The sequence below is a fragment of the Carassius gibelio genome, chromosome B3 (genome assembly GCF_023724105.1).
Source record: "Carassius gibelio isolate Cgi1373 ecotype wild population from Czech Republic chromosome B3, carGib1.2-hapl.c, whole genome shotgun sequence".
NCBI classification, from domain to species: domain Eukaryota; kingdom Metazoa; phylum Chordata; class Actinopteri; order Cypriniformes; family Cyprinidae; genus Carassius; species Carassius gibelio.
The window spans coordinates 25,301,327-25,316,965 of NC_068398.1; the positions used below are offsets into that span (position 1 = coordinate 25,301,327).

At 38.0% G+C, this 15,639-nt stretch overlaps 1 protein-coding gene across 1 annotated transcript in view; it reads left to right on the forward strand.

Annotated features, from left to right (window-relative positions):
• Positions 1-4,046: 4,046 nt before the first annotated feature.
• LOC127952689 (neurexophilin-1-like) overlaps positions 4,047-15,639 on the forward strand; it is a 30,343-nt gene continuing 18,750 nt past the window's right edge. Inside the window, exon 1 of the mRNA XM_052551356.1 lies at positions 4,047-4,535. Within this exon, the coding sequence (XP_052407316.1) occupies positions 4,482-4,535 (54 nt within the window). The 5' untranslated portion in view covers positions 4,047-4,481. The remainder of the gene's footprint in view (positions 4,536-15,639) is intronic.

The following is a 15,639-nucleotide window of genomic DNA, read 5'->3' on the forward strand; positions in this document are numbered from 1 at the left end:
AACTTGAAGTAACAAGGATCAGCTGTATTACAGTTAACATTAACAAAGAATAATAAATAATGTAAAAAATGTTTTGCTCATTTTTAATGTTATTAATGCATTAACAAAAGAGTTATCAACATTTCTTATTATTAGCAGTGTTGAAAACAGTTGTCCTGCTTGCTTAATATTTTTGTGGAAACTCTGTTTTTCATAATTAATTGATGAATAGAAAGTCAAAAAGACTAGCATTTGTATAAAATTATAACAAATAATAATAATAATAATAATAATAATAATAAAAACTTTTGTAATAATGTAAAAGTCTCTTTTGGCCAATTTAATGTACCCTTTCTTAAATATTATTTTCTTGAAAATATATTAATGGCACAAAACATTTGAACAGTATCTTTTTTGTCAAAATATCAAATTGCATTATAGAGTAAATATATCCAGACAGCAACCAGGACAAATAATTCCTGCAATAATTACAGTCTGACAATCAGCTCCCTCACACATACACCTGTAATGAGTCTGTCTATTTAAAGCAGCCAAATGGATCAACCTCAGTTAGACTGTTTGTGAAGAGAAAAACTGGATGCTTGCCTTTCTTTTCATTCTGTGCCATCGTTTAGAAAAGGGGCAGCAGATGAAACAAAGAAAAAAAGCATGAATAAGGCACTGATGAAGCCTGATCCTCTAGAGCTCAAAGAGAAGTGAACTCGACCTCTGCAGGCCAGCTCTCTAGTACCTTCTTCCCTGCTCTCCTCTTACTGACGCTGCAGCGCTTTCATCCTTCATCTTCATATCTCTCACATCTTTCAAGCTGAGGGTTTGATTTGTAATCTTTCTTTGTCCCATCTGTCCCCTTCTTGATGTTATCTACTTCCTTCTTTATACCTCTAAAGTCTTAAACATAATTTAACATTTCACAAACAGTACTCAAGCGGAGTGAATGCTGTTCATGTGGAGAATTGGAGATTGGGGGATTGCATCGTATATTTCTGCATGATTTGTAACAGCTCAAAACAAACACCAATCATATGCATTTTTTTCCTCACTGATTATGTTTACATTTGTGATCTACATTTTTCCTCTCCTCATCTTACACTGTTGAGATTCAGAATGAGTGTGTATCACTGTAGATTTAGTGATGATGTTAAATTGAACTTGCCTGAACAGTAAGAGGCAGCTGTGATTATGTTTCTGAAACTGATGGCAGTTCGGCCACCCTCATTCTCCCAGGCAGGTTGCCTTTCTCCTTTATATCCTGTTTCTCTGTGCTTTGGTGCCTCATTCTCTCGCTTTTTTCAATCTCCGCCCTGAGGAAGAAAAAAAAAAACAGCCATGGGGGACATATCAGTGGGAGTGAAAACATCAAGATCATTTGAGCTGGAATAACTGAGCGAATGTCACTTACAGTTTGATGTCAAACCACCTTTAAAAAGCACATGCTGTGTCAACTGCTGAGAACAGAATTAAACTAAACTTTCAAGCCACTTACACAGTGACATGGAGACTATGGAGAACATATGGAGAACATGCTGGTCTATTTTTCTTAAAGCAATGGTGCCCTCTTCAGTTGCTACAGGTTAAACACACCTTCTAATTTAAAAAGTGAAAAATGTCTCTTCGCAAATAAAACCAAGATAAATGCATGTGCAAATGTGTTGTACTCATAACTAAAATTAAAACAGAAACCAATCCCAAGAAAGAAAAATGGAAGAAGAGAGACATCTGAATATAATGTTCACATAAGATCCTATCTACAGTATTAAGATACCTTCATCTGGATGCTGTTTGAAGGCAGTACAAATATACACAGCCATGTATCTGACAAATCTTAGTCTACTTTTGGTTGAAACTATTAAAATGGCATCTGATAAGAGTTGTGAATTAATCTCTATAGAGATATATGCATAGTATTCATAAAATATTGACTAGTGTCATCTCTTAAGCTCGCTGGCTTTTTAGGCAGCCTCAAACCTTTAAGAGTGCTGAGCAGTGAAGCAGTAAGACGGCTGTTGGGTGAAGTAACAAAACTCAACACAAGATGGGGCTAGTGTCCTTTCTAACATGTTCATAACTTGCATTGCACAGTTGTCTCCTCGTTGGATAACCCGCTGTCTCCTACACAGCTCACTCAAATGACATTAGCAGTGTGAAAGAAGATAAAGCCACTAACGCCCTCAGTCCTGATCCCTACACTAATGCAGGCTCATAGACACACACAAACACAACACTATCTCTTTCAATCACTGATACACGCATACACACACTGCATGGTTTGTAACATCATCCTTATGCATAATTACTTTTGAATACTGAGGAAGATGTTGATTTAGTAACAAAAGAAAAAAACATGTCTAGTTCACATTTCCTCAAAAATCTATTAATAGAGAAGTATAATCTCTATGTAAACTACGTAGTTTCTACTCCATAAGAAAATTAAGCATGTTTTATGACCAATAAGATGGATAGAAAATTGACATATCCATGAAGCATGAAGCAAATATTCCCCTTCAAATTCTCAATACAGTCATGCGTTTAAACATTTGACTTTTATTTTTTATTTTATTTTCTTGAAACTCACATTATTTTCTGTAGCCTGAATGTAAAGGTGTTTTTATTTTAATCTATAAAGGCAAATACAGCCAATACCACCATGATACAAATAATTGTATTATTTAGTTATGGGGTGAATTATAACCTGGACATGTCAGTCACCCCAAAATATCTCAATGCAAATAGCAATGCAAACATTTTGACGGAAGAAAAGTACGTGTATGTTTTATCACTCTCTATTAAACATAATTTATGAGGAAACATCTGATTAGGGGAAGAAATGGCTTACTAAATCTGTTGCTATAATAGTCTGTGTGTGTACGCTAAGAAACAGCAGGAAAGTGACCTTTGACCCTCTGAGGTCACTGTACATCCCCTGTCAGATATTAATATTGAGGTTTAAAGCAGTGTGTGCGTGAATGATTAAGCAGAAGTGTGTTTTCTTGGTAATGGAATGGCAAGAGGGCTAAGGGTCAAATCCTTTGATTGAAACCCTGGAGATTGTCACAAAATGTGAAGATCGAAAAAGTAAAAAAATGCAAAGAAGAAAAAAGAAAAAAGACAAAACGAAGGGACAATTAATGATGTTTAAAAGAGAGAAATTAACCCCCCCCCCCCCCCAAAAAAAAAAAAAACAGGATAAGAAAATAAATTATGGCTCAAAACAAAAGTGTGGCAATCAAGCAAGTGCTCTCAGTTGGCTCTGGTGCACGTGATCTGATTTCATATTAGACTCACATAGTAAGGCAGAGGATATCGGGCTGTTTCCAATCAATAAAGCTAAACAAATCCCATCGTAATAGGCACAGTAGGCCTCTCCTAGGGCCAATTACCAGTTAGGTGGAGGGAGAGCATCTTTGGTGACAAAATGAGAGACAAATAATCCAAAACAGATAACAGAGGTGCACTGATGCAGACAAACCAATAAGAATAGTCCGTACCTTGTGGCAAGGTACCCCGGCATCAAGTTTAATGACCTGTGACGCTCCAGCCGTCAGCACGCTGCGAGAAGGACATGTTCCTGGAACAAGGTGCATATCAGTCATTTATCAACCCATCATCAATTTACTGAGATATGTTATCCAAAAACATTCAAAATAGCAGTTTATTCACCTCAACGTCGTTCAAAACCTGTACGTTTATTTAGTTTTTCTGTGAAAAGGCTCAGTAAACATTGACTCTCAGTGGAGGGGGAAATACTGTAATGAAAGCGAATGGTGACTGAGGGCGAAAGAGAGGTTTGAAATGACATGAGGACAACATAAAACAACATTCTTTTACCCTTGACCTATCTACCTATCTACTAGATCTATTCTTGTTTTATGTCTTATATAGACATTATTTGTTCTTTGTTCATGCAATGGTCAATGCTTTGGCAATCCTGTCATGTCAAAAAAAGCAATAAAATAAAATAAGAGAGAGAGTGAGACAGAGACAGAGACAGAGAGAGAGAGAGAGAGAGAGAGAGAGAGAGAGAGAGAGAGAGAGAGAGAGAGAGATAGACTGGGGGTTCTGACGAGGGAGAGAGAAAGAGAGAGGGGGGTTTAAAACGTCATTCCGTGTGGGAGCCCTGATATGTGCGACACTCGAGGAGTTTGCGCTCCGGTCAGGCTCGCGCACTGGGATCCTAACCGTCACCAGCACATAAAAGCGCGGATAACGGAGATGATTCCCCTCACACAGCAACACGACACGGAGCAAAGTGTGCGCAGATGGCAGCGAAGAAGTGTCCTGACAGTTTCCACACACCTCTGGATGTGACGCGCTCCAAGTAGCGGAGTTTACCGTGACAGACCGCAGGTGGGATTCCCATAAGAGGAGAGCTCGGGTTTGACTTTTTGTTGGACATGGGACCGGGTCTCAGCTGTTTTGGATACGGTACCGGAGGAACCGCGTCTTCTTGAACGGGGAGCTGTCGACAGTAGGACACCGACGAGATGCGCTCCGACCACGGCTTCATCCTGCTGCTCCTCAACGGGACAGCCTGCTTGGTGAGCGGCCAGGGGGGTGATGTGAGGTCTAAGGGGTGATGTTAAGTTTCAGTCTTGCGTTTATTGAACCGAACGGCGTCTTTGTCAACGGTTGAGTGGTGCGCTTCAAGTAGCCGTCACCTGCGCGTTAAGGGGTGACCGTTAACGTCTTCCCGCCGTGCGCTCGCGCTTCACACTTGAGGGCGGGAGTTTAGGGTGGACTCGCTCGAGCGCGTATTGACTGTTTTTTGAACGTCACGGTTCACTTCGCGCGCAAGGGGTCCCATGCCCATTCTGTGTGAGTGTGTGGAGAGAGGAGAAGAGAGGGAAAGAGCAGCTCCGGTGAGAAAAGCGAGAGGCGTCGCGATGCTGATTTTTCGAGGGGGCACGGTGACAGTAGAGGCTCACCTGGAGCCCTAGGTAGACACACAAAGAATGTAACTATTCTAAAAACTTTTTGTGCAAAATACTTTAAAAGCAGCCTATCACATGAGTGAGAGTCCTGATAATAATTACTACAGCACAATTGTGTAATTGTGTAATTCGAGTAAGTAAAAAGAGCTAGTTTCACCCCAAAAAGACCATAAAAAGTTAGTTGTCTTTTAATAATCAAATCACAGAAGGAAAACTGGCCTGGAACAGTGTGTGTGAGTGGAACAGAGCACCTGAGAGTCTGTAATCACTCCACTCCACAGGTTTTCCATTTTAACACTTTAAACAATCGTGTTAAAATAAACAAATAAAAAAATAAATTAAAAAAAGTTATTATAAAAAAATTATAAAGACTTATAAAAACGTAACTCCATGACATTCACATACTCTAATCTGCATAGACAAGACCAAAGACAAGTGGTGTGACACAATCTGATATAAACTTGAAGATAAGATTATTAATTATATTAAAAATAATTATGTAGTTGCTGTTCACAGCGCGAGGAGACCAAAGTTAAAATTCCTGACCTTTCCTATTTTAAATAGACCAAAACAAAAATTTGGCATTTTGTGAAAATGTTTCCATTTTTTGAAATACGATTTCTAGGTTATATATAAAAAAAAATTCTTTGTTTTTTAAGTGAACTAAGGCACATAATTAATGGGAGGCCTAACTCAAATTAAAAGTTTTGGGATGTGTGACTGGATGATTTCTGAAACATAATTTTACAATTTTTTGGTCACTACAATAAGAAAAGCAATTTTATGAATAATATTACTATAAATATCCATGGCTCTCCTGCATGGCTGTTTTGTGAATAAGACAGATGGTACTCTAACAATCCTATAGACCAAGTTTTGTTGAAGAATGAAGAATACCTGTAGGAGCAGGATGTCCTCAGTTTCAGTTGTAATCTTGGCACACTGTACAGAGCTTACACTGACCTTGGTGTACCTATAACTGATCTCAATGGGTAAAATATGCCAGAGTATCTGTTAGAGCAAAGGTTGTGTATGGCTGCCTGTTTTTCATGCACCTGCTGTGAGGGTGTTATAGCTTAACACCCGCAGTCTAAATTTAATCCCCCTCTAGCAGTCCCTGTGTTACAATTATCTGCTGTGTAGCTGGAATAATTCATGACTTCTTCTTTGACACGTTTTAATCCTCTTGTATTCTCAAGGGATACGAAATGCTGCCATTAAAGTGGCAAAAAAAGAAGCATATCAGAATTAAAAATCGAAACAACAAACAAGCATTGCTTTATTTGCAGTTAAATTATGCCACATACTGGAACTTTCGGTAGGATGTTGCATTAGTACAAATCCAGCTTCCTGCTCTAAAGCCTCCCATTCGGCTACTAACATTTGTCCATTCGAAAGGGGGCGGACAACTAATAACCGTGACAAATCTTCCCTAGATTAATTACAAAACACCTACTTGTAATTAACTGAGAAGGGGCTGCCAGTGAGAAGAAATTTAATAAGGTCACATGCCCTTAAATCTCTAAACCAGGTTTGGATTTGGAGGAGGGCAGTCCTGAGAGAAATAAACAGCACACATACCAGGGCATCACCAATCTTCTGGCCTGACAAATTTTAATAAAGAACAAACATTTATTTATTTATTTATTTTACAGAAATGTATCACAGCGAATTTGATATTTTTTTCCTTAGTGATATAAAAAAAAAACCCTGCCAAGAAAAGAAACAGGAAAAGAGCAGACTCATAAAATTACAGGTGAAGGTTATAAGGAATTTAATTAAAATACCATACACGGTCTGCCTTTTGTAACTTGCAGAATGCTGTCAGTGCATACCTTTAGATATATAACATCAGGAAGACACTAATAATGTAATTATCCAATTTAGCTTACGGCATTAGGTCATTTATCTGCTACATTACTTAAAAACTGAGGGAGAGACAGACGCGAGAAAATGGCTTACGCGTTCACACCTCAATTGGGCATCATGGGTAATTCATTTGCTGTGTGACAGTGATAAATTATAGAGCAATCAATAAATTATCCCTTATTAAACACTATTATGTCGTTATTATTAATAGACATGTAGAGCTCATTAATAATCAACCTTAATTTTCATCAGCTTTATTGAAACGAAAGGGCCTGCTTTAATAAAGCCTTCAGGCTTTTGCCTAGTTAATCACAGGAGCTTTCATTAAACCTATGGCCTGTGCCATGAGCTGACTGAGTTTAGCATCTAAGAAAATCCACCGATCAACTGATGCTTATGAGGTTAGAAACATCTAAAACCTGGCTGCATACATATTGCAGAGTTATAGGAGCGAATCCACTAAATTATCATTTTGTGTGTGTACTGAATACAGAAGTTACTCTTGAAACCATAGCAATGTTTTGCCTGTTTTATTTCAGTTTGGTTCTGTACACACTATATAGACTTAAGATGCCAATAAATATAAATTCTAAAAATACAAAAGATCATCATCTTATTATTGTTATTTTGAATGATTCATCCATGCATATGCTTCATTTTTTAAATGTTTTTTAGTCAACTTATTCTTCCTTGAAGTGAAACGACAGATTTCACTCTTTCGCAGTATGTCTGATTTCTCCAATCATTCAGTCTTTTAAGCCCCAAGCACACACTTAAATCTGCCACCATCCAATCAATGACTGAGAGATTGAAAGACAAACTGAAAATAAATAACCCAATTCTGTGCATAAAGAACAGGAATATTTTGCACACATCTCTGTTAACACACTAAAATATGAAACAGTATAAAATAATAATACATAACAATATAAACTAATACAACATAATACAACAATAATTTGAAATAAAAAATACATACACAGTATTAATTGCTTTATTTAATTAATTCCTCTTCTTTAAACACTCACAGAATCAACGGTCATCTTTTGCACCCTCTTTCTCTCCTGATTGTGATGATTTAAGTGATTTCTCTACAGAACAATGTCATGCAGTCAAGAGCTTATTGCAGGCAATTACCATGTTAAACGTGTTTATGCTGATGATATTGGCCCAGCATCATTCTCATTATGAGCTCATTAAATTAATACAGTTACAAGATGTAATTTTTCAGAGCAGGCAGTCCACTTTCTACACAGTCATGAGGGAAAATAAACTACACACCGACATTAAAATCAGACAACTCCGGTCCATCTGTCTGGGCGTGTGCAGTAAGCTTTGGTTTTGGCATACACAAAAATGATAAAAAAGACTGTTTGTTAAAGTGTATGCATTTGTTCTGGTGTAAAACACCAATTCAAACACTTTTTATTAAATTCATGCAACCAATATTGATGAAAGTTATTTGTGTTTTCAGGCTCATTCTGATTGGATAGTCATACTTCTTAAGCTAAATCGTGATGTTCCTGCAACAACATTCCAATCAACCAATCAGAATTAAGATATAACTTTTCAGGAAATATCTTTTTTATGCTTAAAATCAGGGTTAGGTTCTACACTCTTGTTAATCAGATATCATTTCACACTAATTTTAGGAATAAATTATGGGTAGAGGTAGGTTTAGGGTTAGGGATTGGGTTAAGTCTATATTTTCGGACAAAAATGTTGATCCAGGATCATCAAAAGATGTTGATCCAGGAACATGTCTTACTTCACAAAATCACGGCGACCGACAGAATAGACCTGAAGCCATTATGTAAAGTGTTTCAAGTGTGATTGTGTCGCGAGGTTTTAAGCTCTGTTTGCGTGCCATAAACAGTCAAATATTCTCTGATTCACCTGTCCAATGACTCGTCTCTTCTGTCCCTCATGGTCTGCTGCCTTGTCTGGTCAGATTAACTGTAAACTCTCCCCTAGATTGACCCACAGTTCATCTTGAGACAGTAAGAGGGCATGTTAGTCACTCAGGCAAACAAGACAGAAAAAGCAAATTACCAAAAGGCACTGTAAAATACATATCTTAAACACTGCTACCTGTGTGGTACGTATTAAATGCTGATGATTTTATGTATTAGCATGGACTGACTGACCCCTGGTGGAGCTCATGTACTGTAGGCTTCCCATCCACCTCATCTTATCCCAGAAATGGGCATCATTGATATGGCAGGGTTTCCCTATTAAAGATAAACTAGAGAAACAACAGGACAACTAAAATAGCACAGCTTCTATGCATACATTATTAAGCCCTACTGTCAACACCTAATAATATCTCAGTTAAATGTCATTATATAAATATTGAAGCACTGCTTAATTGACACTATCTCTGTGCTAGTGAGCATGGTTACATTACACTAAACATAAAAGGCAAGAGGTAGATTTGATTATAAGGCTATGACATTAAGGCCGTAAACACACAACACAGAAAATGCGCTGCAAGTTCAAGTGCTCTTGGGTCACTGTGGTGGCTAAAAAAAAAAAAAAAAAATTATTAATAATAATAAAGCCTCAGTACTCAAGGGGGCGACAGAGTTACCTTTGTCATTTCATGTCTGTGACATTAAACCAGATGTGTTGCTGTTCAGACAGATATATCATGAGAGCAGGTTACCTGACATAGCAAAGTGGCTGTTAAAGGTAAAGCCTGATTTACACCCATTGCAACAACACTGAGAATACCACATGTACTTATATAGCAATATTAATTATTTTGTTTTTAAATGCAGTGATATCTGAAAATGTGTGTGCTCATGTACTCAAATGAGTTTCTGGCCTTAAAGTTAACCATCTGCTTGAAACAGCTAGCATTTCAAATATGAATATCATAGTCAGAAAATCACTGACATTACAATCATATACAGTTTTCGATTTCTATCTGATGTGTTTCCTCATTGATAAAAATAACCAGACAGAAATAACACATGTATGACAGGTAGAGAAAGAGAATAAAAGTGTCTGCACACATACAAACATTCATAATTTCAGTAACACTAATGTTCTTTACATTAACATTGGTCTGTGAATTATGAATTATGTGAACTAATTATATGAATCTTATTAACTATCAATGCACCATTTTACAGTAGATTTATTGATTTTCTTTAAATGTTAAATAAGATATTATACTACAATTAAATGTTAGTTTATTCCAATTTGCTTAGTGTTAATGTTAGTTCAATAATAATAAAAATAAATGTTTAATTGAAAATGAAGTTTACATTTAGAATATTATGAATTAATAAGATTAATAAATGCTATAAATGCATTGTGTTCAACTACAAGAACTTGACAGTTTATAAAATAAAATGTAATTTTTTTTATTTTTTTCATGCATTAAGGAAAATAATTAGATTTGTACATTTTCAGGCTTTTAACGGTATTGCTGATTCAAAAACACCTTCAAATTATGCTTCAGGGTTTACCTCCCGGGTGGATGTTAATCAATACACAGAGCAATCAGTTTTCATCTAAAAGAAATGAACTGCTGGACCAATAATGGACTTGGAAAGCAGGACAGATTTGTTTGTGTCTGAGGAGGTTTTGCACTTCAAATAGTTTCCCCAGGCAGAAACAGACTTGTAGAGAGGGGCAAAGATGAGTTTCTTCATGGACACAGTGCTACATCCAGTTTATTTGAAGCAAGGACATCTGTCACCATCTGTGAGAGTAGACAGATGGTTATTGTAGTAGCAGAGCATTGCAGTGACCTCATCAGGGTGTGACAAAGGCATCTGCTGACATCATTAGGGTGTAACACAGGCATCTGTTTGCGAATCCTTCAAGGCTGGATGAAAACAGTTATATACTGCTTTCTTATTGTTCCTCCATGGTGTCCACTTCGATTTTGATTCTTGAAACCTAAAATCCTTAAGTACTTAGTGAGCTGTCAAGGTTTCGCTCTGAGGCCGCTAACAAAGACAGTTTGAAAATATTAAGACTAGTATTTAATTAAAATGTTAAATATTTTCTAATAGAAATTGCTTAAAATATGTCAGTAGGATTTTGAATAGACATACTGTAGTTCAGAAATAAGTTTAAAATCAGCCTTGACTTTAGCTATTAGATGTGGAGAACATGGTCTCATTCAGACCTAGAATATAACAGAATGTGGTTGATGTTCTTCAGGCTTCCCTGAGTGATATAAAATCTTGTAACAGCACTAAAATTATCATGTTCACCATACTTTTCCTTTGAAATGGTATCACTCCTAGAGTCATCCCTTAATACCAGACAGGACTTTTTCTTACTAGAGAATTTATCAAAGGAGTCGGTTAAACAATTTCATTCCCCACCCTTCTTTTTCTCCTGCTCTCTGCATCTCTCTCTCCCTCTCTGATTCTCATTGCGTCCCATGAATGATCCTAACAAGTGCAAATGGGGTCAAATAGATGAGATCTAAACTGCCTGTTAGAGCCTGTCCTATAGTGCTATGGAGAATCCCATTACTCTGGGCATCAGCTGTGCTCTCAGCCGTGGAGGAAGGGAGAGAGAACAGATGTAGTTTAGGATGGTGTTTGTGTCGATGACATAGAATCAAACCTCTCCCATTAGACTGTCTTGCACCGCTGCCACACATAGCCTTGTCGGATCTTAGAGGTTCACCCTTTATCACCCAGCCTTCACCCTACTTCACTCACAGGGTCGTTGCTAAAATCCATCGAGTCTAGGACAAAATGTGGTCGCACTTTATTTTACAGTACGTGTACTTACATGTACTTATAGTGTACTTACAGTGCATTTATCTAAGAAAGTTCTGGTAATACAGGGTAACTACATGGGGTAGGGTTAGGTTTAGGGGTAGGTTCAAGGTAAGTACCTAGTTATTACATAGTTATTGTAATTACTATAATAGTATGTACATGGGGAACAGGACTGTAAAATAAAGTGCTACCCAAAATGTTTATGGATACAATGAACTGTGCCTCTCAATTAGCTTTGCTTCAAGGATCAGACGGAATGTGCAAAATTAACATAACAGAGTACATATGACAATTTACATATAATTGTTTACCGTTTTGATTGTTTTCATGCTCTTAGCAGACAATGTTTAAATAGCACACAGTCTGTAATTGCAAGTGAACACATTTCATTTAGACAATATTGTCTTTCTTTGTTTCTTTTATGTCTTTTTTTCTGACTTCTAAGGATGCTACAGAACCTGTTTGAGTATAATTAGATGAACAACCTTTGGCATCAAAAACAAAAGATATGGAATGTTTTGTTGTTCACAACCCAATCAAAAAAAGTGTTGCAACCAACCAACCAATCACCCCGTAAGAAAAGAGCCTAACAATTATGGCTCTGCTAACACAAACTATTTCTCTCACCATGCCCAGCCCACTTTACTCTTCCCGGCTCATCTATACCTGCCTCACTTTTCACAGACCAGATTGTGCTGATTTGCACCCATACGCACGTTCACTCTGTCAATACGGCATAATGCAAAAATTTGATAGCCAATTCAGGCACCACCATCTAGCCTTGAATACTGAATTAGCCCTCGGTCCACAAGCATCGCTGAACCTGAATCCATCCAAATCATTTCAGATGGTCAGTTCAAGTGAGACAATCTATGGTAAAAAAAGGGACAAGGAAGGAAGAGACTGATGTTTGTCCAGTAGCTGGGGCTGAAGTTGTGGGTGGGCGTAAGGTTTTGCTTATTGGGCTCTTGTGACCCCATTGAAGCCAGCATAAATTATTCATTAAGAGTCAAACGGCTTGTTTCTTGTGAAATTACCTTTCTCTCCCCTTTGTGTTCTCTCCCTCCCTTGCGCCTCTTGTCTTGGTGTGGAATAATTAGTTCTAAGGGCAGAGCCGTTTGCAGATTTTAATCATGTAACAGAAGGAAAAATCTCCCAGCGTGAATGGATGAGGTATGTTGCAGAGAGAGAGAAATAAATGTGTCGGTGAACACTCAGGAATCTGAGTGGGATTTGGGGCCTTTAATTAAAAATTGATGTCATATTAGAGATGGAGATTTCAATCCAACAGCCTGAGGAAACATAGGAGCACACGGCTCTTATTGGGAGACAGTGTGAGAGAGAGAGAGAGAGAGGTAGTTTTCATTGCGTCCTGTCTGCTTCCCGTCCTCTCCCTCAATTATATGGAGTGATTTAGAAAATGAAAATCTCATCTCATACATATTGTTTTCTGCATAATATTCAAACTTAATTTGACACTCAGGTTAACAGCGCAGTGTGTTTCCACCGGGACATAATACAGTGTGTGTGTGTTTGTCAGTGCGCAGTACCTTGACATTCAGAGGCTCAGAGGAGGTTATCAACTGAATCATAGCACTAAATTAAAGACATATTGTCAGACATATTGACATACACTTGACAGTTACTTTGATTCATTTTCTACCTTCCTCTTTGGAGATTTGTAAAGAGCATGAGATCTGCCTTGTCAATATCTTTCTTTCTAAGATTCAAAGGCTGTGGCTGGTGTAACTTTCTCTTTCTGGTAGACAGTAGTCCTTAAAGGGGAGGTGTAATGCTATTTCATGCATTCCCATTTACACAGTTAGGGCCCTGTTTTAACGATCTAAACACAAAGTGTAAAGCGCATGGCGCAGGTGCACTCAGAGCATGTCCAAATCCACTGTCCCTATTCTCTTAATGAGTAATGGGTGATTTTGGGGTGTTACGTACAATAAACCAATCATAGTCTCATCTTCCATTCCCTTTAAGAGCCAGTTGCGCTCGTGCCATGACGGATTTGCTATTTACACGGCATATATTTAATTAGCCTTCAAAAAATTATTATGGTTTGCAATCCTTTAATTTTTAATATTTGTCATGTTTGCGTGATGCGGACCCGCCTATACTAACACGCTCTTTAAATAACAAAGAAATAATATTGCGCCAGACTTTAGACCAGGTTTGACTTGGTCTATGGCGCAGTCTATTTTCAGCTCCTTGAAATAGCATTGTGCTAGCACTGCGCCTGAACACACCTCTTTTTTAGACCAGCACGCCCATGGGTTCACAAATGAGCACAAATGAATGACGTGGGCCTGGACAGGAAAATTCAAACAGCATCGGACTGAAACTAGCAAACACACTTGCGCTGCGCCCTTGCGTCACATTGCGGTGAGTGTATTATAGGGCCCTTAGAGTTGGATTCTCATACTAAACGTCCAAAGCCACGCCTCCTGAATGCATGAATGCACACACTCCAGACGACCAGAGACAACATTACTTCAATATATCATGTGTCATTCACAGTGTGAGAAACCATTAATAAGAGTAGTACAACACCAGGAAGAAAGATCAGGTTGTTGATGTTTGCCTTTCATTCTCGCTCTGTCTGCACAGTGTGTGTGAACGAACTGATAATGTATCCTGTCTGTGCGAACAGGGTGTGCAGAGGTATGCTGATACAGGTGCACATCAATAAATTAGAATGTCGTAGAAAAGTTCATTTCAGTAATTCAACTCAAATTTTAAACTCGTGAATTAAATAAATTCAGTGCACACAGACAGAAGTAGTTTAAGTCTTTGGTTCTTTTAAGTGTGATGATTTTGATTCACATTTAACAAAACCCCACCAATTCATTACCTTAACAAATTAGAATACTTCATAAGACCAATAAACATTTAATTTTTTTTTTTTAAAACATTTAGAGAATTATTGGCCTTCTGGAAAGTATGTTAATTTACTGTACATGTACTCAATACTTCATAGGGGCTCCTTTTGCTCTAATTACTGCCTCAATTCAGTGTGACATGGAGGTGATCAGTTTGTGACACTGCTGAGGGGGTCTGGAAGACCAGGTTTCTTTGACAGTGGCCTTCAGCTCATCTGCATTTATTGGTCTCTTGTTTCTCATTTTACTCTTGACAATACCTCATAGATTCTCTCTGGGGTTCAGGTCTGGTGAGTTTGCTGGCCAGTCAAGCACATCAAAAATATGGTCCTTTAACCAACTTTTGGTGCTTTTGGCAGATGCCAAATCCTGCTGGAAAATGAAGTCAGCATCTTCAAAAAGCTGGTCAGCAAAAGGAAGCATGAAGTGCTCCAAAATATATTGGTAAACGGGTGCAGTGACTTTGGTTTTCAAATAACACAATGCACAGATGACATTGCACCCCGAATCATCAAAGAGTGTGAAAACTTAACACTGAACATCAAGCAACTTGGGCTATGAGCTTCTCCACCCTTCCTCCAGACTCTAGGACCTTGGTTTCCAAATAAAATACAAAACTTGCTCTCATCTGAAAAGAGGACTTTGGACCATCACTGGGAAATAGTCCAGTTCTTCTTCTCCTTAGCCCAGGTAAGATGCCTCTGATGTTGTCTAAGGTTTAGCAAATTCCTCTACATGTCTGTGTGTGGTGTCTCTTGATGCCTCGACCCCAGCCTCAGTCCATTGCTTGTGAAGTTCATTCAAATTCTTGAATCAATTTTGCTTGACAATCATCATAAGGCCGTGGTTCTCTCAGTTGGTTGTGTATCTTTTTCTTCCACACTTTTTCCTTCCACTAAACTTTCTGTTAACATGCTTGGATACAGCACTCTGTGAACAGCCAGCTTCTTTAGAAATAAATGTTTGTGACTTACCCTCCTTGTGAAGGGTGTCAATGATTGTCTTCTGGACAACTGTCAGATCAGCTTCCCCATGAATGTGTAGCCCAGTGAACCAAACTGAGAGACCATTTTGAAGGTTCAGGAAACCTTTGCAGGTGTTTTGAGTTGATTAGCTGATTGGCATGTCACCATATTCAAATTTGTTGAGATCGTGAATTAGTGGGGTTTTGTTAAATGTGAGCAAAAATCATCACACTTA